Below are 26,186 nucleotides of genomic sequence, written 5' to 3'. Positions count from 1 at the left end.
ACAGCAGCACCTGCTGCTCGTTGAGGACAGTAACTGCAGAACTATGCGAGATTTCATGTCAGAGTCTCCAAAACACCATAAAAAGTCGCTAGATTTGTCGCTAGTTGCTTTTGACAAAAAAAAAAAAAAAAGTCGCCAGGAGGCTTTGGAAAGTCGCCAGATTTAGCGAGAAAGTCGCCAAGTTGGCAACACTGCTGGTGCCTGGGTGCTTGACGTGACGCCACTTTCAAGGCTGCGCTCTCACGAGTAATTAACATCATATTAACCTGACGTATCACAGAGTAGATACTGAGCAAGATAGTTATCTGTAGTTTACCTTGGCACTTGTGAGTACCCGACATGGTGCAGGACTCTGCTGTGAAGTTGGAGACATGCGGTGGTGGTGTATTTGTGACAATTAAAAAAATAAATAATTGAAGGAGCGGCGGCTAGGATTTAGGAATGGGGGCCCGCCGCTCCTAAATGAATGTAGAGGAAACACTGCATATATTATGCTATCAACATTTCAGGCAAATAAGTGATGGTCGAGCAGAAATTTTGACCTTTTACAGTGTCTAAAATTGCACATTTACTGTATTTAATGCAGCAAATATTAAAATGTCATTATATTTATTTTATATAGTTCAATATCAGACTCCACAGAAACCTCTATAGAATAAAACTTCCTCTATCCTTAGACTCTTGATTTAGTGCCCTAACACTGTAAAATTTTATGCATTAGTTTAGTGAACTTTTCTTTATGTCACTCTTAATCAACTGGATTGTTTCAAACACCAAGTATTAAAAGTACCTCACACACCTAAAAGACATTAAATGTAACCTCACAATAACCTTTGATGTACTTGATTATTTTTTAAGCTTTTTAAAGTAGATTCTCCCAACAAGTAAACAAATAATGTCTATGTACTCAAAAATCCTGCAGGGGATTTATAGAATTCAAGTTAGCCTTGAAAGCAAAATGTACTCAAGAAAAAATGTCAACATTAGTTTGGCTTAAGTGAATAAAAATAGTCTTTATACTTTGTGTGCCTCTCCTTTTGTTGTGGCCATTTTGAGCCAAGTCTGAACAAGTGAAAACATAAAACACAATCAGTTATTGCTTAAATTAAGTTTGAACTACTCAAACTAATTACAGATATATTTAATTGAATCGAGACCTTAGAAGCTACAACAAATAGGAGGCGGAGGCAGCTTCCTCTACAAATGCACGAAAGCACTGTAACCGTAACAGCTGTGGGATTCTGTTTATGCTTTGTTGTGGGTCCTCCAGTCAGTGCATCTGGAGACAAAAAAAAACCCCTACAATAAACTATGGATTCAAACCACAAGTCACTAATGAACGAAGCTCTCAGTCTCTACAAACTGCTCACTGAGAAGCTCTTTCTATTTTCTAACATTTCGTAATGATCTTATCCACCTCTACAACCTGTATTACCTCTGCTGACACTGTTCAAATGCTTTGCATATTTTATATCCAACTGGAAAACCTGCATGAGCAACCATTTCTGTTGAATTTTGCTTTAAGATATGTGTAACTTCAATTTGGACAAGTCAAAACTGAATCACAAACATCTCTAACTAGTCAGTTACAGATATCTTGAATACAACTTCAGTCCAATCACAGAGTAACTACAAATATAACTAACATTGTTGATATGTAAAATTCTTGAGTCAAACAAACCTCATAAAAGTTCAAATGTCTCATTACAAGCCCTTAATATGTTGCCACACCTACTAGCAACTAATTGCTAAAGTTTGAATGTTTCCGTGAAAAATTTTACCCTCTCAGATTCTCTGAATCATCTCAGATGTTTTTTTTTTTCATCACTAAAACAGATAAGAGTGAAAATTTTTCCAAAAAACAGCAGAAGTCCGAAAACCCAGTTTGGAAGCCACTGTGGACAATGGTGCAAAAACTTTTGCATCATTTCAAATACTACATTTATTTGTCAGTTACTGTTTCATCCTTAAGAGTTTCCTGATTTTCCAGGAACAAGTTTCTATGTGTCTTTCTAGGCACCGAAAACCTATTAAACTGTCTAGTTTCTCACAATTACTGGGATGTCCAGTAGAGCCTTTGACTTTTATTTTGTGGTCTGTGATATTTCAGAAACCGCAGTGTGAATTCCCAGTAATAAATCCAACATTATTGTTTTAGTGATGGATCATAAAGACCGAAGAATCTGAAAATAAGCCAGCTTTTTCAGTGTTACAGAATGACAGATAAACATAGCTGTCTCTCATTCAGTTGTGCTCCACAGACTTCATCAAACAAACATAAACTCTCCAGAATAGTTCCAGATACAATTGATGAAACTTGTGGTAGATGCTCCCAGGCTCCTTGCAACCCGACTCACATGTTTTGGTCCTGTTCTAAATTAGTTAAGTTTTGGCAATTCTTCTTTAAGTCCATGTCCGACATTTTAGGTTTAAACATCAATCCAGCTATCTTCGGTAGGTCACCTGACGATCTTGCTCCCTCGACCACTCAGGACAATGTTGTTGCCTTTGCCTCTTTGATTGCCTGCAGGAGGATCCTTCTCTTATGGAAATCTTCACAGCCTCCCTCCTTCCCAAGCATCCTTTCCTCTTGTGCCTCTCCGTTTTTGTTTTTTGTATGTCTCATCATTTTGTACTTTTATTATTTTTGATACTATTCTCAAATGTGCTTTTATTTTTTTCACGCTTATTTTTTATTTAGTTATTGTATTTTATCTTTGTGAGTTTTCCGCTGTGGCACTTTGATTCTTGTCTTTAAACTAAGAGGTCAGTTTGTTGGTCTGGGAGGGTTGTTTATAGAGAGAAGCTATACTGGGTTTTTGAATGTTTCTGGAGGAAAAGAAAGAAATATGCTGACTGCATCCCAATTGTCTTGAACTTGCTTTAATAAGTATGTTGGAGAAAACAAACAGATAAACATAACAGTCACATTTTCTTCACACAGTGACACTGCCAGCATCTATGTCCCCAGAAATGCTAATGAAAACACATTTCACTGTGACATTCAGTGTAATACAACTGTCAAAGCTCACTGGCAAGATCAAGATTTGTGCAAAATATTCTAACTCTTACAGCTGCAGCAACTGAGTGCTATCTCCCCTCTCTCCCCTGCAGGTGAATATCTTGATGTAGTTTGAGGTTCCTCAGCCCCGTGAAGCTTTTACCGCACAGCCGACAGCTGTGGGGTTTCTGCCCGCTGTGGAACCGCTCGTGTCTCACGCAGTTGTCCTGCCTCGAGAACATCTTGCCGCAGATTGTGCAGCTGAACGGCCTCTCCCCCGTGTGGACTCTCTGGTGCGTCTGCTGCCGGACCTTGTGGGCGAAAGATTTACCGCATTGGAGGCACCTGAATGGTTTGACAGTCTGGTGGGTCGACCTGTGCTCCTCCAGCTGAGACAGACAGGGGAAGCCCTTGTTGCACAAATAGCAGGTAAAGACTTTTTGATTTGCTCTCCACACATTCGTTTCAGAGTTCGATGCTAACATACCAGCTGTGGATGCCTGAGCAGAAGGAGGGGGTAAAGACGATCCGACCTGTTCTAAAACATGTTCAAACTGTTCATTATGAGCCGATTCAGACGTGTTGTTTCCCATACACTTGGGTCGAACCTCTACTTCTACTTTTATTGGCACACTTAAGTAGTTATCTACGACATCCTCTGCTGCAGTTGATGAAGAATTGCACAAACTGTCAATGTTACGGTGAGCAGAATATCGCTCAGCACGAGAGGGGCAAGTCTGTATTTGCTGCTGTGTGGCAACAGAGATGTTCTCAGAAACGCTACAAGCAGGAAGAAGCCATGTCGAGTCGTCTCGCTTTCCTCCTTCAAAGCTAATGTCCGCTGCCACTGTGTTGTCTGTTGTTTCTGTGGTTATAAGTTCATCCGCTGGCTCCTGTTTCACCGCTGGCCTGAAGTTCTCATCGGTTTCATTTGGGGTCTTGCAGAGTGAATCAGCAGTTTTGGATTCAGGGTACACAGCGCTTGTGTCCTCATCTTCTTTTATGTCTGCAACTGAAAGACAAAACATGCAAAAAATGTTCAAAACTTCTCATCTTTTGAGGATCTACACAGGTGATAGTTGTGCTTCCCTTCGTCCCCTCCAATTGGTTCAAAATGCTGCTGCCAAAATTATCAAGATTACAGTCATTCATATAACTTTCAGCACCTACTCCCTGTTCATTTTAAAGTTTTGCTGTTGGCCTCGATGAAGAAATCAGCACATATTTTGCTACAAACACCTTCTAGTGTCACTCCTCACAATATTACCAAACTGTAAAACTGCAGGTTTGGAAAGAAAAATAAAAACTAAAAAAGACTAAGTGCCTGATGATGTTCAGCTATGTAAACTATATTTTCAATGAAATAGAGATCGTCCTGACTCGTTAAAGGTGCTAACTTATTCTCTAACAAGCATGAAACTTTGTGTAGAAGCAATTTAATCCTGAATTTGAGAGCTTTTCAATGGAGTCCACTGTGGCCCACTCGGATGTAGGAGCCAGTTTACTTTGTCACCTCTCAGGAGGACCTGGTTCTCAGCTGCTGGTAGCTCCTCCTGTCTCTCCTCCGTCTCTCGGATCGTGAACGCTTCTTTGCAGAGTTCAGCCTCCATCAGCTCCAGAGTCCTACGGAGCTCCTGGATCTCAGCGTCCCTCTGACACACTTCCAGCTGCAGAGAGACGCTCTCGTCGTCCACCAGCTTCGTGATTTCTGCCACCGCTGCTTTGACCAGAACGTCCAGGATGGCTGCGAGCTGCGAGCCGAAGGAGGAGGAGAAAGACATGCCGAGGAGCAGAGCCAGAAAGTCAGGAGAAAAAAACGTCAGTCTTCATAGCCATCTGGAGCTTCAGCAGGAAGACAGTTTCCGTCCAGTTGCTGTGTTTGGATTTACATCCGGGACTTTAGCAGGCGATGGCCGTAAACCGTCAAATAAACGCGCATTAAAATATCTCCGTCAGAGTTTAGTTGTTAGATTTTAGAATCAGAATCAGCTTTAATGAACAAGTACGTACACAACATACAAGGAATTTGGTTTCGGCTGTTGGTGTCACTCAAGGAATATGGAATAATAATAATAATAATAATAAACTATAGAAAGAGGAACAGGGAGGAAAAAAATTGTAGTAATAAAATTAAATATAACTCAATATATACAGAAATTTACAGCTAGAAAGAAATATATAAAGACAGCAGTGCAAAAATGATAATTGGTATAAATACAGTAGTGCAAATGATATTTGCATGATGCAGTGCAAAAAGCAGACAATGCTGTACATGGTGCAAAAAAAATACTGTACATGTCAATTGGAATACTATCTATTGTACAGTTTAGTAGGAATGGCTCAGCTGTTTATCAGGGTGATGGCAGTGGGGAAGAAGCTTTTATTGTGTCTGGTGGTTTTTGTGTACAGGGCTCTGTAGCACCTGCCAGAGGAGAGGGGGGAGAACAGTTTGTATCCAGGGTGTGCAGGGTCTCTGATGATGTTCCCTGCCCTCTTTCTTAGCGAACAATTTTAACCCTGCAAAACCCACTGTTGTAGAAATACATCAGTTTTATATATTTTTAAAGATTATTTTCTATTATACATGTATGTGTGTGTGTGTGTGTGCATGTATATATATATATATATATAGATATATAAAAAACAAACAATGCTAATACTAACAAACAACAACAACAATAGTAATAATAATAATAACTTCATTCCTATAGCACAAGAGTTTATATAGTGAAATTCAGAAAATGCAAAATACAGTAGAGATCAACAGAAGGTGGTCTAGAGTACAGTGCTTAATTAACTGGCATCTAATAAATGCAAATTAAAAATCTTTGTCAGATTTTAGTTTAAGTTGTAGTGGGATTTTCAGTAACAAGAAAATATGTAGAAACAGTCATGGAGCAAAATCTGAAAAATGCTTAAAAGTGCTTAATTAACTAACGTCTAACAAGGTTTTATTTTTAGTTGTGAGACTTTTGTTCAGAAGAAAATATTTACTAACAAACATGGAATTTTATTTTAAAAGTACATAAACAGTGCAGATATTGTATTAAAACTGCCTTTGTCTTACAAACTAGGACTGTACTATACCACTACTACTACTAACACCATTCCTACTACTATTATTTCTACTACTACTACTACTACTACTACTAACAGTAATAATAATAATAATAATAATAATAATAATAATAATAATAATAATAATAACAGCCACAATAATAACGATTCTACAGAACTTTTACGACTAAAAATTATAAAGTGCTGTAGCATTGAATTTATGTATGGTTATGTTCATTTGCATTTTACTTATTACTTAGTAGGCTCCATCCGTCTCGAGAGACGATGGTGTGTGCCTAGGTCAAACGTCCTTTCCTTCTCTGTGGCCTTTCCTCATTGTTCTCCCTTCTCCGTTGTTCAGCCAGCTTGATTCCTTGCTGGACTGTCTGTCTCCAGACCGGCCGGACTGGAGCTAGAAGCTCCCAGGTGTCCACGTCAATGCTGGTGTGCTTCATGTCCCTTTTACAGACGTCCTTGTACCGGAGATAGGGTCTGCCGATCTTCCTCTTGCCTTGAGCCAGTTCACCGTAGAGTAGGTCCTTGGGAATACGGCCATCTGGCATCCTGTTCACATGACCCAGCCATCTAAGTCTGCGTCGCGTAAGCAGTGTCTGGATGCTGCACATCTTGGCCAGTCGGAGTACCTCATTGTTGGTGACCTTGTCTTGCCACTTGATGTGCAGCATGCGCCTGATACAGTGGAGGTGGAAGCTGTTCAACCGCTGTTCTTGGCTGGCATAAATTGTCCAAGATTGTAGATTATTTGAATTATGTGATAGTTCTTTTTTTGTGTGTGATTCCTTAATGCCATCCTCGGTGTCCCAGATGTTGGTTCCAAGTTCTTGTTGTTTCTGATACGACCTTTTTAAATCGAGGCACCGAGAGTGAGAACGCAGTCGAAGTTGTTGTGCGGAGCTGAAATAAAATCCGACTGAAAACTGTCCTGCCATTGTGATGTATTAACACGGGAGACAGCAAAATATAATAACATTACAAAATTGTAACCCGCCGACCCACAACCCCGGAGAGGTGAGCCAACAGCTTTTAAGGGTTACAGTGCTTTGACAGACAAAGCAATATCATATAATAATATATAAATGAAATGGATGCTTCAGCCATATTGCATATGTTTATTATGCTACAATAGCCTTATTGCTACCATGACGTCTAAATTAATAAATATAAAGATTAAAGATGAGTTGGGGAAGAAAAACAATAAAAGACCGATATTGTCTTGAAAATGTTTTTATTCACACAATCCAAAAAACTCCTGCAGGCATTATATTCATCAAAATGATACATTTCATTCATTATCTTCTAACCATATACTTTAAAGATAAACGGTTCTTATACATATTCTCTTTATAATTAGAAAGTATTCTATAATTAGATGACTGCTGCAATTTGCTCTGTATTTAGGGCAAAATTATAAAAAATCTAGATCTAAATTGACTTTTCAAAAAATAGGATGTTTGATTTTACAGATTTCATACAAGTTTAGATTTTGAAAATTGCAGTATATAAGGTGGTTTGTCATGCTGGAGCAGCATTTCTCTTTAAATTCCACTTCATTATTTGCTTCTATATATTAATTTCATTCATTTATCCAATGGGGAACCTCTGTTGCATATCAGTCAACACCTCTTTGTCCTATTTGACTGTCTAACAAAGGGGAAAAAAATCCTTTCTCCCAAACATACTTTGAAAAACTACTAGTTTTCTAAACACCTAACCATTCAGCTGCATTAGACGAGCGACACTGTTGTTGTATTGAAACTAAACTTTCATCCAGCATAAGAAAATACAGCTTTTTATGCTACATAGTTTGTACAGAAACATCTGTTTTAATTCATATATTGTACAGAAACATTTGCTTCACTTCCCCAACCCATCTGCATCTAGTTCACCTTCTCGCACTCGCTCTTTTTCCCGCCTCATAGTTGCTATGGCGACGGCCTCATCAAAACACATGCTGAGGGGGCTGTTTCTGCTAGCGGTGACTTCGTCCCTCCGTCGCTCCCGGTCGCCTCCTCGGAGCGTTGGTTTCTCGTTTTCGTCTTTGTCCTGCTCTGCCGGGACTCTCTGGGCGTTTTCTCTCTTCTCTCGCTGCTGCTGTTGTCGGATCGTCAGCGCCGTGATCTTGCAGTGCTGAGGCTTCGGAGGCACCACTGGCACTGCTTTGATTTGGTAAACTCTGGGCTGTTTGGAGACGACTAGCTGCCTTCCGACGCCTCCCAGGCCACTTTTTTCACACTTTCTGCTCTCTCTTATTGTATCAGATCTGACCTCCTTTAGCTGTTTATCTGGAATCAGCAGTGTTCTGTGTTGCTCTTTGTCATGGTTCTCTTTTTGTGGATGTTTTGTAACCACTTCTTCTCCGTCATGCTGCTGTGCTTCTTCAATGGAGCCTTGCTTCTCTTCGGTTGCTTCTTCTAACTCTCGTTTCTTTGGAAAGCAAGTCTCGTCTTCCTCAGGGTCTGCCAGCTCACTCTCCTTCTCTACTTCTATTCTAACTTCTGTCTTGTTTCTCTCTCCTTCTTTAACTTCCACCATCTTTTCACCTGAAACCTTTGCCGTCTGCTCTCCCTCCTCTCCATCTTTGACCACATCCGCCCATCCAGCACCACCCTCCTCCTCACATTGCTCACTTTCCTCGTCCTCTATCACTTCACATATAACCTCCTCAAGTTCCTCCCAAATGTCACTGTTTGTCCCAAAGATTGCACTTTTCTGCTCTTTGTGTTTTGTGTCAGCTGTTCCCTCAACAGGTTTCTCCTGCACAATCTCATGTATTTTTTTTGTTTCCAGAGGAAACTCTTGGTACATGTCATCTGTTTCTTTGTCTGCCTCCCTACAGCATCTCTCCTCTCTAACACAGCTGCTGGACGTCATTTCAGAAAAGTCTCTGGAAACCTCTAATGAAACCATTTCTGTCTGTGAAATTTCAACCTCCTCCTTCTCCTCCTCGACTTTGATGCCGGCCACAGAGCTTGATTCATCGTTGCTCTCGTCGCTTGGCGGTGGAAGATCTTCACAGCAGGGTGGTGATGCCTCTAAAATGGCGGGAGATTTTTCACTTTCAGCATCTGTCATGCTGCTCAGCTGCTCCTCTGTTGCTCTGCTAAAGATAAATGACAAAAAGGTCATCTACAGTATACAAAGTGGGCACAAAGAAGAACATGTAAATTTAAACCAACTGGTTGAAGTTTTTTTTTTTTTTTGCATTATGGGTATTTCAGTTTCAGTTTTGGAGACACTGTTTATCTAATGTCATTTTCAATGGACTATTTAGTGAAATACACAGGTCTTCCTTTTTAGATTTCTCAGTAATTTAAAAGAAAATAACTTTAATTTAAATTCAATGTCACTATTGGTGAAGTTTGATTATAGGAATGGTAAGATTATTCTAATGGCATTAATTAAAAAGACAATTCATTTTCATTTGGAACTGTCCAGAGACTGTATATGTGGATGTAGTGTCTGAGACCTCACCAACTGGTTTGTGGACTACCGTTTTGAAGCCTTGAGTTTGTCCGTCAACATCTTGTTTTTGAAACCAGACATACTGTGCAAGGAATGGATCTGATTCAGCATCCAATACTCTGTTTTATCATCTAAAAGTAAAAGTAGACTCTAAATGGAACCATGCTGTACAAAATGAACATCATGTTGTATTGAAGAGGATGTGAAACTAGTGATTGAGACCATGCACTCATCAGGATAAAGTTTGCTGAAGTGAGAAGTAGCATCATTTTCTCATAGACCTCTATACAATTACACTACGAGAAGAGCTGCCCCCTGTTGACCAGGAGAAAGAAGCCATTTGCTAATTAGGCATCCACCACATACAGAGCAACTTTATCATTCATTCTAGATAATTTTGACATCCTGATAAATCTTTATTCATCATTCACTCTTCTTTTAGCTCTGGTTGGTTTCCACCAACTCCTGAAAGAGTCACTTGAATCTTTAGCTGCTAAATGTTTCACCAGCTGGTTATTTCATATGTCTGGGCAGTTATTGATGAGATTATCATTTTCTTTTTGCTGATAAAGCTGCTTGTTGCTGCTGCAAATTGCTAATGAGAAACTACTGTAAAGCTGTAACGTCAAAGCACTGAACCGCGAGATGCTAAAGGGATTCAATTAAGAACTTTAACCTAAAATGTAGTTGTCTGACCCTCTGCCAATTTAAATTAATGATTAAAGCAGCTTTAAAATTGTATCCTGTGGTAACCAAAGCCTGTGACAGAAATGAACGTAATTATAGTTAATGTTATGAACTAAGTTTGTGTTATGTATTCCAATCTAAAGTCAGTTCTCACCTCTGCATATCGTCTCCCTGCTGGTCTTGTCCCTGGTGAACTTCCTCTTCTTTTTTTGTTATCTCTTCCACTTCATCTTCATCTTCTCCTGGTTTCACTTCTGTTTGATCACTAGTAGCCGTTTCTTTACATGCAGAGAGTTCAGGGTTCAATGACTGACAGTCTCTTTCCTCCGAGCTCTGAAAGTAATGTTCAGGATCAAGAGTGGAACTGTGCTGTGCTTCAGTATCTGGGTCAAACCCGACCAGAGTGCTTAAAAAGAAATTAGGTGGAAGGCTTTTAATAAACATGTTCTCGTCATCGTCATTGTCGTCGTCATCGCTGGTGTAATCATTATCACCAAAGTCATCCTCTGCATTATCCTCATCCTCAGAGCAAGACTCCTCTGGCCCGTGGATTGGTGAGGTCATGTACGGCAAGCTGAGGGATTTAGTGTGTCGACTGGGGATGTCGAGGCTGAGTGGCCTGAGTGGATTTAGCTCGGTCTGGTTGAGTGGTTCGGGACTTGGCTGAAGCTCTGTGGGGTGATGGGAAGGCTGAGCTTGTTCCATGACTTCATACTCATCGTCCGAGTGTCCGGGAGGTTCAACGGAGAACTCATTCACCTGGCAGGTAAAAAGACACGAGAAACAGGGTGCAAAAAAGTTATATTTCTATGTAAAAGCCACATTTTCTCATCAACATTTCCTCTTTGGAAACCAAATGTAACCAGCAAGGGTTAATCTAATTGTGGAACCAATGGGCATTATGCGCATTATTATGGTGATACTAATACATACACTACTTTATCATCTATTTAACTCTACACGGGACTATAATTAACAAAATGAAGACCATGCTGTACTGAAGAGGGTGTGAAACTAATGATTAAGACCAGAAAGTCATGAGGGAAATGTTCACTGAGGTAACAAATCAAGTGAGAAATAGGGTCGTTGTCTCATAGACTCCTGTAAATCGTACAACCAGAAGAATGCAAGTGTAAGAGATTTCTGCATTGGCTTCATTTTTCATCCAGCTTTTACATACAGTGTATGGTAGAAGCTATAGAAAGAAAGGGAAGTAGAATACAGTGCAATCTGCTATCGTGAAGTTTTGATATTTCCACCTAGAGGTGTAACATAATTTTTATCTACTACATAGCATTCCATATAATCTTTCCATAAAAGTCATGTTTTCCCGTCGACATCTTGCTTTTTGGAAACCAAATGTAACCAGTCAGGGTTAATCTGACTGAGAACCTGAGGTCATTACGCACATTATTATGGTGATGCTAATACATACACTGCTTTATCATCTATTTAACTTTACATAGGAATATAATTAACAAAATGAACATCATGCTGTATTGAAGGGGATGTGAAACTAGTGATTAAGACCAGAAAGTCATGAGGGAAATGTTCACTGAGGCAACAAGTCAAGTTACAAATAGGATCGTTTTCTCATAGACCTCTGTACAATTGCACAACCAGAGGAGTCGCCCCCTGCTGCCCGTTAGAAAGAATGCAGGTTTAAGACATGTATATATATATGTATATTTACATATATATATATATATATATATATATATATATATATATATATATATATAGATGGATAAATAGATATATATAGATATAGCTATAGATATATATAGATATATCTGTTGAGTACCTTTCTTGGTATTTTCATTTAGAGGTGCAAAGTTTGCCCCTACAGTGTATTCTTATTCCTGTTTACTCCTGGCTCAAAGTCAATTAAAGTGACAATTAAACGTGAAAAAGTCTCTATTTTCTTCTGCAAACTTACTATATTTTATCCATATTTGCAACCCTAAAACCTTATTTCTACAGACAAAACACCACACACCTGATAGGACACACTGCAGTCCATATGGTCCAGGACACTGCAGTCCATTTGGTCCAGGAATTCAAAGTTATCTTGAACATAGCCAGACAGCTCGTGGTCGTACGCCTGCACCTCCACTGAGTTCAGGATGTCTGAAGCATCAAATACGCCGTCGTCTCTGTGTTGAGTCACTGCAGCCTGAAGCTCAGCCAGGTCCACCCCTTTCATTTCTATGAGTGTAACAGAGTTTCGATTTGAGTTAGAGTTGATTTGGTGCACTGTGCTTGCAAAAGAATGAATCAAGTCCATGTGATTTACATATACAGCAGATTTAAAACAACAGACACTGCCCCAAAGTGCTTTCTAATAGAGAAATAATATTAAGATTACACATTTACTGGACAACTTTAAATACAAAGACCAAGATCCGACAATATTACATAATATACACTGTAAAAAAATCTTTTTTTTTTTAGTTTGTAACTGTAATTTCTTGCTCAATTTACTGTTATTTTACGTTTTCGCTATCTAATTAAATTCCAGATAAGAATAAGCTAGTAAAATCACAGAAAAATAACAGTACATTCCATGCTAACTGCAAAAACAGGCAAAAACTGATGTCCACATCAAAAACCTGTAATTATTTTCACAAATAGTAAGTGATTCTTTTCTAGCATTTGACTGGAAAATGATACTTTTACTGTATTTGAATCAGAAACAAAGAATTATTTTACAGATATTTGCTATTATTTGAAAGAAAATGTATGTATATTAAGGATTGAAAACAAATATTTGACAGAATTTGCCTATTTTGTTGAATTACGTAAAATAAATAGTCACTAATCACAGAAAAAAAAGTATCAATTTACATATTGGCTGAAAAAAAGGTTAAAACTTTAACTAATGTTCACTTCAGAAAACAGCATTTTTACAAATAGTAATGTGTTCTTTTACAATGTCTCACTATAAAATTACACACTTTCTGTATTAGAATCACCTAAAAAAATATAAATATTTTGCAGATATTTGCTGTTATGTTCAGTTTTGAATGTTACAGTTTTCAATATATTTTTCTGGCACTCTTGCTGCCAGATTTAAATTTTTTTCCCCCCCAAGAATGCTTCAGAAAAGGGCCATGAATGAAGAGGAAAGTATAAGATGACCTGAACAGAATGGGGAACAATATGAGTGAAATATTTTTTTTGATCTGATTAAAAACTTGTATTGATTGTTCTCAAATGGATATCTAGTTTTCATCATTATATTTTTTTTAATGCTGAAATAATTTTTTTAAAAGTTATTTTTGAGACTGATAGATGATTAATGATTCAATTTATTTACTGAAGTACCCCCGATAGTTAATTAAAATCCTAAAATCATCTCTGTGTATCAAAGTATCATTTAGATGTTGAAATGGCTCAGATGGATAAAAGCAGGCGTACTTACCCATGTATTCGCCGTTGTCATCGTCTGCATTACTTCCCTCAGTGTTGGAGTTGATGCTTTTGTTTCGCTGCTCTCTGGACAAACTTCGAGCTCCCATCAGCTCCTCCTGCTTGGATCTACAATCTCCTTTCACCTCCTCGTCTCCTTTGTCTTCTACTCCTCCACCTTTTTCCTCATCAGCACCACCCACTGCCTCTGTTTTCCCCTCCACAACCACTGCTCCTTTGCTACTTTGACTCTTCTCCTCTTCCTTCCTACCTTCCTCCACCTTCTCTTCCATCCTTCTGCTTTCCTTCTTTTCCACCTTCTCTCCTGCCTCCTTACCCTCCACCTTGTCTCCTCCATCCTTATCTCTTCCCCTGTGGATGACCCTGTCGCTGCCGCCCCCCTGCAGGACCCCTAACGCCAGGTTGGAGGTGATATGTAGTGGAACAGTGACCATAGTGGGCCCTGTGATGTGCATGGCTGCTCTTCGGCCGACTTTAGTGGAGAGTCCTGGGGATCTGGACTGGACGCCCTCATTTCCTATGATCCCTAAACCTTCTGGGTCGAGAGCTGTGTAGGTTCCCTGAGTTCCTGCGCCGCCACTCACTAAACCTGTTCCTCTACGATACGTCACAGCATATTCACTGCCACCTATTGCACCGGAAGGCACCGAGACATCTGAACCGGACTGAGGAGGTGGAGTGGTGATGGCAGACATGTTGGTAGGAGGAGGACGCTGTGCAGAACGCCTGGAACCTGGAATATAACAGATGAATAAGATCTGGGACAAAACAGTTCAGTTTATGTAGAAGAACAATTTGTATGTTAACAAAAACTGTTTCGAGAATCTGTCCTTCAAATAATTTCTCTTAGTGCACTTAAGTCAGGTAATTCTTTTATTTAATCATGGATATTTCTACAGTTGATACGCAGCAGGATCTTTTTTTTTTAATCCCAAAAATGTTCTGCAAATTTTCTGCTAATGTTTTCAGCTGGAAGTTTTCTTTTAGCTCAAAGAATGTTCCTCCTAAAGATAGGACAACTAAACACATTCTAAAAATATTTGGTGACAAAACTATTCTGCTGTTGTGCAAAACTTGTTGCAATCAGGATGTCCTTCCTTTGCTAACACGTGGAACGTTGTGGGAACGTTTTATAGATCCTAACATTCCCAAACATCCTCAGAACATTGCAGGCAGAATGTTCCATTTTTAAAATAAATCACAGTACAGGAATGTGTCATTAAGAACGCTCCATCATCTGAGACATCTTTGAAAACGTTTTCTAAATGTAACATTGACAACATCCTTTCTTTGTTATAATAGTGGAAATGTTTTATAGAACAAAGGTCCTATAATATGTTCCCTTGACAAAATGGCAAAATGTTCCATCTTTCAAACGTCACATTACAGGAATATTTTAAAACGCCCTGAATAAAAATCACATGTCATCTGAAGCCCCGATAACATTTGGAAACCATTTGTTTGGATGTTCATTTGAGATCTTGGTGATTTTCTATGTTATGAAGGAACATTCCACAAGTTACCATAAAAATATCTTTCAAAAAACATTATGTCATCTGAGTTCTCGACTGCATCTGGGAAACAATTTCTGAATGTTGCATTGAGAACATCCTTTCTTTGTTATCATCTTGAAAATATTTAACAGAAAAATGTTCCATAATTTGTTCTCTTAAAAGGGATAAATGTTGCACCTTTAATATATAACATTACAGGGACATTATAGCATTTTTACAGTATTATGCATAAATTTAACTGTTTCATTTGTGTTAAATAAATAGGAAATATTTGTGAAATGTCAATCAATTTGCAAATGTATTTTCACAGTCTTTTTGTGTCAAAAAATATATATTTTCTCAAAAAAGGAGGGAAATTTTAGGTTTCTTCCCAGTTAAAGGTTTTCAGTGATATTTTATTTAGACATTCATGGCCTACTCTTGAAAATTTATTGATATTTTGTATGTTTCAAAATATGGGGGGGAAATCCGTTAAAAAACAAAGAAAATTCTGTAAAGTTACAGTTTTTTTTACAGTGTACAGTAAACAAGTCTGTTTGCCTTATTTGACAGACATCTATGAATGTTTCTCAGATTTATGACTATTTGATAAACAAAAAGTCATAAATCTGAGAAAAATGCATAGACTAATTCTGTTTATCAACTAGTCATAAATCAGAGACTTATTTTCTTTAATTTATGACCATTTGATAAACAAATATTCTGCCTATATAAATTATACCCAGTATGACACTGGCTAAAACTGCTTTAGGGATAAAGTGTAGAGTGTAGAATTAAATATCAATTCATTTTAAAAAGATTCACAAAATCAGCATTTAAAATATCTGAGAAGAGGCTACCTTCAGCTGGAAATGATGGGGTGTTGAGGGAGTCCATGCTTCTTGCGGATCTCAAAGAATGAGTTTCTTTTTCTGAAAAAATAAGAAAATGCCTTTTTAAAAAATCTATCTCTCTATCTATCTATCTATCTATAGGGAGAAAGATATATATATCTATCTATATATAGAGATAGATGATAGATAGATAGATAGATAGATAGATAGATAGATAGATAGATAGATAGATAGATAGATAGATAGATAGATAGATAGATAGATAGATAGATAGATAGATAGATAGATAGATAGATAGATAGATAGATATAGATATTTACATACATAGATATATATATTAAAACATCCCGTCTAAAACAGCAGCCAATAATTTGTTTCCAAATCAAATGTCTAACTTTGATTACTACCCCCACATTCAAAATCCAGAGTTCAATAACAGAGCATCACCTTCTCTTCTGCCAAAAGAGTGACAAATCTTCATTTCTGGATCATTTATACAATTTTAACTATTTGTGCTATTCCATAAAACACTGAGTAATTAGTAAACACAACAAAATTAACAAAATGACAACAAAGGATGACAGTCTATGGACTGATTACTTCATGTCCATGTGAGGGTTTTGTACCTTTGGCTGAGTGTTTGTGTCTCCTCCGGGGGTCATGAAATCGTCCTCCGATGTTGAAGATGGACATCCACTTCCTGCCTTTGAGAGATCCTTTCCTCCTGATGAGAGTGAGATACAGACATTTACAGGAACATGTTACATTCATAATAAAAACACATAGAAATTTGAATTAGGAAACTCAGAAACTTCCATCCATCCATTATCTATACACCGCTTAATCCTCACTAGGGTCGCGGGGGTGCTGGAGTCTATCCCAGCTGACTCGGGCGAAGGCAGGGGACACCCTAGACAGGTCGCCAGTCTGTCGCAGGGCTACATACAAAGACAAACAAGCACTCACACATTCACACCTACGGGCAATTTAGAATGATCAATTAACCTCAGCATATTTTTGGACTGTGGGAGGAAGCCGGAGTACCCGGAGAGAACCCACGCATGCACAGGGAGAACATGCAAACTCCATGCAGAAAGATCCCGGGAAAGCCGGGACGCGAACCAGGGACCTTCTTGCTGCAAGGCGAAAGTGCTAACCACTACACTACTGTGCAGCCCACTCAGAAACTTGTTTTGTAATATACAGTAATCATGTTATAATTTCAATGCACATTTTAAACATGACTTAAACTTGAACAAAAGACACTTGAATTGGTCTGACAGCAGTTTAACCATCTCTAAGTGCATGCGTGATACTTAAACAAGGTAAATAACCATCTGGAGTGTAATGCACAGTGATGACAAATGGATGTTGTGCTCACTTGTCTGTGCCTTCGATGATAGCGTGGTAGGGTCTAATAGGAAGTGGACCATCTCCTGGGCTGATGTTGCCGAAGTTGGCAACCGGCTGAGTGTGACTGGACCTGAAGAAGATTTCATTCTGATTGGGCATGGCTGACGGCGAAGGGAGGGACTTCCTCCTCTCGTTTGATACACCTGAAAGGGAGAACAAAGAGGTGAAGTCGAGGTAGATTTTTGTTTGTGGTGGTGTGATGTGTGTGATGTTTGTGTTGCGACCTTGTTCAGGAAACAGCTGAGGAACATGTGTGAGGATGAACTCCACCACAATGGACTGAACCCTGACCTCCATGAAGGCTGCTGTGCCATTAAATCCAGATGCCTCAATGTCCTTCGACCTTTATATACGGGTTGATGGATCGGTTTGTTGATTATTTGAAGAAGGAAGAGTGAACAGATGAATGAATAGAAAGAACACTGAAGGTGGAATAAGGAAAATGGAAAACTTGGAGTTTACTGTTTTGAGCCTATTGGTTGTTAAATTACACAGAATGTAATCAGGTTTATGCCTGCTGTATTTTCTTGCAGGGTTAAAGCAGGTAGTGTCTTTCTGAAAGTGATATAAACACACCTGAGCAGGTTGGGAGCCCAGACGATGGCCAGGTTTCTGGCGTGCATGTTGGTCTCTGAGGAATATGAAGCCATTTTGACGAGATGATGCATCAGAAACTGCAGAGTCCTGACGAACAAATATATCACAAGATTTCTGGATGTTTTTTTCTCCTGTCAAAAATCAGCAGAGTCCTACACCTCTATGGAAACAGCACAATAATGGCTAGGAGTAGAGGGAACTCAAAGATGTGTTTTTTGCAGTATAACAAAATTATAATGGCATAAATAATAATAATAAAAAAACAAAACACAAAGTTAAAAGTTGAAAAAAATCCAAAAATCAACAACATGTGCCTACAGTTATTAACAGTACTGGAATCCACATGTTAGTTATATTTTTTATTTATATTTTTACAACCTCTATAAACTCAGTGTTCTTCACATTACTCTGCACATCAACTCTAGAAAGATGTTTCACCATGCTGAATGTACCTTCCAACAACGTGCTCTTCTGTATACCAATTTTGAGCCATGCTGCATTTATTTTATGAATCAAATATATTTACTTTACCTCTCAGTCTCTCCTTATTCTGTTTTATCTTAGCTTAATGCTACACACTTTATATGTAATACATCAGATATGTTCTATGTTCCCCGATCAAATAAATGAATAAAAAAAAATAGATAAATAAATAAATAAAATATAACACTGCCTGTAGTTCAACCTGAAAACGCTCAGATTTTTTGTCACATGACTGTTGGGCACAGCTGAGTCACTAATGGCTTCACAGTTGCACCAGGGACTGCAGATTTTTATATTTTCTACTTGGATTTGGTGCAAAGGGTTTATTTTTGGTGAATTTGAAATAAAACATGAAGAATAAAGTGAAACATTTCTCTGAAGGATCAGCATGTCGCAGTTGAGTACTTCAATGACTGTTTGAAAGCAGAAAATCTGATGATTCTTCCTATTATGTTGACTGTTATTTTATTTATTTATTAGTGAAAATGTACCTTTCAAATCCATTGGCAGGTTTTGGGTTTCAGAGGGTTAAACTGGCATACTTATTAGCAAACAGTTGTGTATTTGCATATCTATAAGTAACAAAACAACAGCGGAGTAGTATTTCTAGTCAATAGTGACTCTTTTTAGCTCTATTTTTGGTCTCTACCAACTCCTAAAGGAAATATCTTTCTGTGACTGTTTAATTGTACACCGTGTTGACCAGCTTGTTGTAAACTGTTTCTAACTGATGTTTGTTGGCACAAGTTCTGCTACAGTCTCTGCACAGAGAGTTTTTAAAGCTTTTTTGCAAACAAGGGATGCCTATTGCCCCAGTAAACCACTATGATGGTGATGGGAGTGAATTAATACAGTGAAGTTACAGTTAATCACAACAAGTAAACCGTTATCCATTTCATTGCAGTGTTTACATACATCTAACCAGGTTGTTTATCATTGTCATTTGACATACTGGCATAGAAAAAAAAATGATTTACAGATACGTTAAATAACTAGAGAACAAATCAGTGAGTCAAAATTAAAACTTATTCATCAACCTAAATCACATTATACAGGTTTCTTTGGCCAAATGGGGGTCTGATGTTCTTATCTATGGATGTGGTTACCCAAAGTAATCCTTAATTTCCAAATCTTTTTTGGATGGTTCAACTGCAAGGAAATAATGACTATTACCTGCTTCAAGGAAGAAAATACAGGTTTTTTTTATGTAGATTTAATTGGAAAAGGTGTTTTATATGAGTAGAAGAGACACTCAAAGGACTACCTGTAATGTGGTGCTGGTAGTTCTTTCAGCACATCTCGGATCTTTACTAGCCTCTCCTCTTCCAGCTGGATGGCCACAGCTTCCTGTAGGAACACGAGGTATCATGGTTTTCTTTGTAAAATAAGTTAGGGTCTCATTCCAGTTTCATCTATGGCATTATTTGGACAACAACCAACTTTTTTTTTTTATTGTGAATCATATTTTCTGTGAATCAATTACTTATTTGGTATGTAAAATGTAATAAAATTGTTAAAAGTGTCAAACAAGTCCAAGATTATGTCCTCATATTAATTATTTTGTCCACAACCCAAAGATATTCAGTTAGCTATCATAGAGGAGTAACAAAACCATAAAATATTCACATTTAAGAAGCTGGAATCAGAAGATTTTGACAATTTTTTCTTGTTTCAGCTCTAGACATTACAGCATATATGTTTTCCATTCATGTTTTCATTGCAAAAAGAGGGCTGCTCTAATCTTATAGTTTTTCTCAGTTGCTTTGGTTCATTTCTCAGATCAGAATTAAAATTCTCAAAACTACTTGTTCAATCTGCACATCATTGTGTCACTTGTGCACATTAAAAAAGCAGTTTCTTGTTTCTTTGAACAAGTTTCAAATGCTTTGGTACATCCATGCAAATGATTCTGTACAATTCTCTGCCTACATTATCAATTGCTTATGTCATGTTGATCAACATGTATTATAATTGGTCTCTGTTGAATAGTCTCACCTCCCACAATATTTAGGCATTAGTTCATTGCATATGTCTTTACATGCAAAATGGTTGAACAAATTGTCGTAATATGTCAAGGATGTTTTTATGCATTTCCATTAGACTTTTAAAAAAAAAAATCTGTCTGGTAAATTGCTCCAAGGTGAATCTTGACTTTCTCTAACAAAGGGAAATGTGTGAAGGGTTAGGGTTTTCTGAAATCACTCAAAGACACAAGAGAAGATATTCATGATGTGGATGAGAATTTGTGGCCCAACAGACAGGAACGTCAAGGAGGTGCAGGAAGACTGCACTGTAATTCCTACAGCACTGCATGTACAGTTTTCCCTAAGGAGATTGTCCTATGTTCACATTTCTACTTTAGTTTTTTTGTTTTTTTTATTTGTCCTGTGCAGCTCTGTTTTCCTTTTTGTATCACAATAATGCGGTCTGTCAACAAATTACAATACAAACAGTAAAAGCGTAAATGTAAATCTTGCCCAATCTCTCTCAATCTCCCACATACACTAAGGTGTAACTTACAGTTTACAATAATTGTCATCAAAACTTTATCCATAGTTTACATCAGAACATCCCTCCAGAGTACAATGTTATAATGACAACATGACTAAGCAATCTGACTGTCTTATCCACACAATGACACAAGGACTTGTCATTCTGATGTCATTGATATGTTCATTGACACAGATATTTCCTTTTGAGAGATGAACTAAGGATTTTGAGCAAGAGACTGGCTTTTGCAGGTAATCCATGGTGTTTTGCTATTTGTACGAATTGTTTTGAGAAATGCACTTCCTGTTTTGCAAATGTCAAGGATGATTCAAGAAATGTACGAAAGCGATCGAGAAAAACTGTAAAGACCAGGCTTGTCTATTTTCAAAGGGTAATCTAAATCTATGAGGACATACTGTTTTTGCAGTGTAGATACTTACAGCAAACTTGTCGTACAGCTGGTATGTGAGCAGAGGGTTTGGCAGTTCTCTGAAATAAGCTTTGCACAGAGAGCTGACACAGTGGATGTCCTGCAGGTACACATCCTTGTTCAGGTCTGGACTCCCATCGCTCTCAAACTCACCCCTGGTTTTAATGCAAACACAGATTCACTACAGAGTGCATTAACATTACACAAAATTCTGACCAAAACTTCGGTGCAGCTTGTTGTACTTGTACAGATACGTGTTCAAACGGCAGCACACGGCTAACCTGAGCTTCTGAATGTTGGACGACACTCCAGACAGCCTGTAGATTCCATCCACAATCCCATTCTGCTCCACAAACTCACTGCAGCATCGCAACACCAGAGGAACTGTGGGAGAAGAGTAGCAATAGCATAAATAATAAGAAAAGCACTCAGAGAGCGCAGCACTCTGCTAAGGCTGCTCAGTCGTATGATTTCTGATAAGTTAGCAGTGGTGGATTTTTAGTAGGATTGCAATCATGTGATCGTCAGCAGGCAGCTGACGTAGTGTTCATTTGTAGTCATAGATACAGTGACGCCGTGCTGCTATCTCACAATGATACAGAAATCTTTAACAAATCCGTGGATCCAGACTATAAGCCGCATCACTACCAAAATCTTATCAGTTGGTCCTTGTGTCATTTCTGACCTTCCCTGAAAATTTCATCCAAATCCGTTTGTCCATTTTTCGTTGAGAACAGACAGAGACAGACAAACAGACATGTGAACGTACGCCATTCATCACATAACTCCGCCGCATTCATTGGCGGAGTAACAACAGAAAATAGTATGTGTCACATTTATAATCTTTGAATATGAACATAGATATTCATTGTCATCTTTATGTTTCAGTGTGTACCATTTATGATCGAAACATGTACACTACCGTTCAAAAGTTTGGGGTCACTTAGAAAAGTCCTTATTTTTTTAAAGAAAGGCTTTGTTTTCAGTGAAGATAACATTAAATTAATTGCAAATACAGTCTAGACATTGTTAATGTGGTAAATGACTATTCTAGCTGGAAACGGCTGATTTTTAATGGAATATCTCCATAGAGGTACAGAGGAACATTTCCAGCAACCATCACTTCTGTGTTCCAATGGTACATTGTGTTAGCTAATGGTGTTGAAAGACTAACTGATGATTAGAAAACCCTTGTGCAGTTATATTAGCACATGAATAAAAGTGTGAGTTTTCATGGAAAACATGAAATTGTCTGGGTGACCCCAAAGTTTTGAATGGCAGTGTATGTTATGTTTTTGTGAAAACAAAACATACCTGCTCACTGTTAACTTGCTCACAATTTATTTATTACTCAGATAAAGATAAATTGTAAATGGAGCCTCCGTACCTCAATGTATTTGAAGTTGAAATAAGGGTTGATTGAATGCATATGAAGCAACTTGGAATCTAATTTGTGGCTGTTGTATTTTTGTCATTATCACATAACAAAATAGCAGCGTGAGGGGACTTTTGGTCCATTTGTACAGATTATTGTTACCCAGCACCTGAGTTATGAAACTCCAGATCACTGTAGATCACTACCAGACATAGCATTACATAACATGTACAACAAATGTGTATTACCAAATCATCACGTGTGCAGCAGCATGAGTAACTGAGTTAAAATTATTTTGAAGAAAAAGAAATATTTATACCGCCTTCATATACTGTCAACTAGTGTGTAATTTGAACATTCTCTAATATATATTCTTTTCTTTTCTTTTTTAGCCAAGATATTACATTGATGGCATATGGGTTCTGTAAAGCGTCTCGAGACAATTTGACTGTAATTGGCGCTACATAAATACAATTGAATTGAATTGAATTGAATTGAAAAATTTATTTATTGGTCTTTGGTGGATTGCCAGAAAATTTCAAGGTCCACAGAGGATGAATCTTATCCACTTTTCTACATATGAGTAAAAACTCTAAACAACTAGGGGATGAACTAGCATAGATATCCATGTTACACTCAGGATGAATTGTAATAACCAGTAATGGAAAGTAACTAAATACAGTTATTCAATATGCTTTAGTACAATTTTGAAGTACCTTTACTTGAGTATTTCCATTTGATGTTACTTTATTCTTCACCTCCACTGCATTTTAGAGGGAAATATTGTGCTTTCTGCTCCACTACACCTGTAATGCCGTAGTGTGTTGGCTTGAGTAAAATGCCTAAATACTTTTTTCCATCACTGGTAATACTGCTGGGATTATCAGACTTTTTATCTTGCTTCATCATCAGGTAAAAATGTAATCAACAGAATGGTGAAATTTGATCATGTAGCTCAAAACATAATGGCAGTCCCATCAGCTTCAGCTGTACTTTGTGTTCATTGCTAATTAACATGTTAGCATACTAAAACACCAAACTATGACTGTAAACATTGCAAATATTCTACCTGTTTATCATGGGCGTGCTAGCATTTAGCTCAAAGCACCACTGTGTCTAAAAGTCGTGCAAATGTGCTAGCAGGCTGTAGATCCTTAGTCTTGTTTCTATCTAATGCAAAAAACTAAATTCAGCCTAACCTAGCCATTCTGGAGAAATAATGTGTGTATTCAGGTAGCTATTAACATAGTTTCCTTGTGCCAGATGTACCATCCTTCTAACCCATCTTGACAAAAAGTGTCAGATTCCGTGACTAGATTAGCAAACTCCACCTACAAGTGATTTGAAGTGACAAGAAGGACTGTTAATGAAATCCTAAGACTAACAGCATGTGCACATAATGGTAAAATTATACAGTAAAATGACCAGGAGTTACTTCTTTCAAGAATGTGTCAAAGCCTGCTCTGGTTAAAACTGTGTGGTCTGAGTTGTAGTGAAAATATAACTGAACATGGGCATTTTTTCTTGGTTTCATGTCAAGATTTCACTGCAAAATGAGAAACCAAACAGCTCTAAAACGTGAGACATATTCTGCCCAATTAATAACTATAAAATAGCTCTATTATTACTTCTGAATGAGTCTTATGCCAACTGTAAAGTAACTTTTGAGAGGATATAATCTGTATTTTTATGTTCACCAATACATGTCCAGTCTCATCTAATCTACCACATTAATTATGACATGTATTAATAGGTTTGCACATTTGGTTTCTTTTACATTGCACAATTATGCAGATGTCCACAGTTAGATAACACTGTTGCCCATATATAGTTACTTTATCTGAACAGGATGGTGTAAGTTATCATACCTGCAGTAAAGGAAACCATCACTGCAGTATGTCTGTAGAATGAACAGGATAGAATACATTGTGATTCACTTACTCTCTTGCGAAGAGACAGTCAGGTGCTCCAGCAGGTCACATCCAAACACCTTCTCTTTATTCCCTCCTTTTCGTCGAACTCTTCGCATCTCTTCCTGTGTTCTGTTTCCACTTCACATTCAGACCAACCTGCTCTGTGTCTATGTGTCTGTGTCTGGCTGTCTGCAATGGATGTGTTGCCCAACTCAGTTAATGTGACTTTGTAGAGACGCTGCACATTTCAGAGATTTGACTGTGCTGCTACTGCTACTGCTGCTGCTGCTGCTGCTGCTGCTTCCTTTGCTTCAGTGCATGTTGTTGGGTGCAAGTTGTTTCCTTTGTGAGCCGCGTTGCTTTGGAGTCAACATGTAAAAGCTGCAGCATTAGGACATATTTTGGTTTGTCTTCCACCCTGCAAAAGCAGAATACGAGGTTGTGTTTGTGCAAATAGCAGTTTCAGACAACAATCAATCTCCCTAAAAACCAAACAAACTGCTCTGAATCCTCAGCGTGCATATGTGACTCTCCACTTCCCCTGATGCACTCAATTTATTTTCGAATGAAAGGCCACACCCTTGCTGCTGTACTTCTCCTATTGAGTGAAATGAGCCCCTGAATGCTTCACTCCAGTCTCGCTATAAAGCTTCCCCAAGCTCCTGGAGCCACCTAAGCCTCCAATCTCAGCTCCTGCATGAGGCCTGCATTCGTTACAGTCTTGGTTACTGCAGCCTGGCCGCATGTCACGGCCATTGCGGCCCCATTGTCACTGCAGCGGAAGTCAAGCACCGTTGAACATACAGCGCACAGACATTCAAACACTCTCTCCACACCCTCTGCATCCTCCTGACACCTGCCTCTGCTCTCCTTCTACACCGCCACTACCTCCTGACCTGCTCACTTTTTAGGAAAGAGTTTAAATTTGGGAACATGAGGAAATAAACAAGTTAAAACGCCCAGAGTTCCTACCTTCACTCAGCATCGGCACACAAGTAGCAGCATAAAAATGATGACGCAAGAAACCGCTAAACTTCCCCTGTTAACTTCCTGAGTGTCGCTCCTTCTCTTGTGCTTTCTCTCTGTTTGTGGCCCACAGTTTCTCCGCCTCTGCCGATTGAGTAGGGAAATCAGTTCAGTGTATCAGCACAGTGCATCTATTTCCCTCTATCTGCTGTGTTTGTTTCTGTAAAGTCCAACCTCTGTATGATTTAGTCACCTGGTAGGAAGAAGTGCATTTGTATGTGGACAATTTAACCAATTTAACCCAATTTCTCTGTCTGTTCTATCTGTTTTGCATCATTGCAACATCATTACAAACTAAAGTACCTCATAGAGTCTCTGCAAGTACCATCAAAGTACCACAAAACACCACAAACTGCCACAGTCTTTAATACCACAGCATGTCGTGCTATTAACTACTCAGAAATGCCATGACTCACAAATTAAACCAAAAGACCTCAGATAACAATTTAATA

At 38.3% G+C, this 26,186-nt stretch overlaps 2 protein-coding genes across 3 annotated transcripts; both read right to left on the bottom strand.

The window, feature by feature from the left end:
- Window positions 1–2,875: 2,875 nt before the first annotated feature.
- On the bottom strand, window positions 2,876–4,895 carry LOC118469921 (gastrula zinc finger protein XlCGF52.1-like). The gene is made up of 2 exons (XM_035945735.2): window positions 4,515–4,895; window positions 2,876–4,013 (listed from the first exon to the last, which is right to left on the bottom strand). The coding sequence occupies exons 1-2, from the start codon at window positions 4,780–4,782 to the stop codon at window positions 3,091–3,093; spliced, it is 1,191 nt and encodes a 396-aa protein (XP_035801628.2). The 5' UTR covers window positions 4,783–4,895; the 3' UTR covers window positions 2,876–3,090.
- A 2,392-nt stretch (window positions 4,896–7,287) lies between these two features.
- Window positions 7,288–25,769, bottom strand: si:dkeyp-68b7.12 (rho GTPase-activating protein 30). 2 transcript variants are annotated; one of them, XM_023264769.3, is made up of 14 exons: window positions 25,681–25,769; window positions 24,737–25,126; window positions 21,702–21,804; window positions 21,431–21,575; window positions 19,765–19,847; window positions 17,997–18,104; window positions 17,645–17,763; window positions 17,389–17,563; window positions 16,634–16,731; window positions 16,014–16,085; window positions 13,653–14,393; window positions 12,228–12,436; window positions 10,383–10,987; window positions 7,288–9,179 (listed from the first exon to the last, which is right to left on the bottom strand). In XM_023264769.3, the coding sequence occupies exons 2-14, from the start codon at window positions 24,822–24,824 to the stop codon at window positions 7,934–7,936; spliced, it is 3,792 nt and encodes a 1,263-aa protein (XP_023120537.2). In that variant the 5' UTR covers window positions 24,825–25,126; window positions 25,681–25,769; the 3' UTR covers window positions 7,288–7,933. The 2 variants fall into 2 exon arrangements, with proteins under 2 accessions (XP_023120537.2, XP_023120538.2); XM_023264770.3 differs by having other exon boundaries at window positions 7,288–9,176.
- Between the last annotated feature and the right edge of the window lie 417 nt (window positions 25,770–26,186).

Source organism: Amphiprion ocellaris, chromosome 10 (assembly GCF_022539595.1).
Source record: "Amphiprion ocellaris isolate individual 3 ecotype Okinawa chromosome 10, ASM2253959v1, whole genome shotgun sequence".
Classification (NCBI taxonomy): domain Eukaryota; kingdom Metazoa; phylum Chordata; class Actinopteri; family Pomacentridae; genus Amphiprion; species Amphiprion ocellaris.
The sequence above is the reverse complement of the archived record's forward strand: the minus strand, read 5'-3'. Positions and strand labels throughout refer to the sequence as shown.

Excerpts from the sequence above, each read along its gene's own strand:
- si:dkeyp-68b7.12 (XM_023264769.3), bottom strand. The coding sequence starts at position 24,824 with ATGCGAAGAGTTCGACGAAAAGGAGGGAATAAAGAGAAGGTGTTTGGA. Across the intron at positions 17,764-17,996 it reads TGGGCTCCCAACCTGCTCAG|GTCGAAGGACATTGAGGCAT; the intron begins GTGTGTTTATAT and ends CCGTATATAAAG. Across the intron at positions 17,564-17,644 it reads TCAGCTGTTTCCTGAACAAG|GTGTATCAAACGAGAGGAGG; the intron begins GTCGCAACACAA and ends TCTCCCTTTCAG.
- LOC118469921 (XM_035945735.2), bottom strand. The coding sequence starts at position 4,782 with ATGTCTTTCTCCTCCTCCTTCGGCTCGCAGCTCGCAGCCATCCTGGAC. Across the intron at positions 4,014-4,514 it reads GAACCAGGTCCTCCTGAGAG|TTGCAGACATAAAAGAAGAT; the intron begins GTGACAAAGTAA and ends TTTGTCTTTCAG.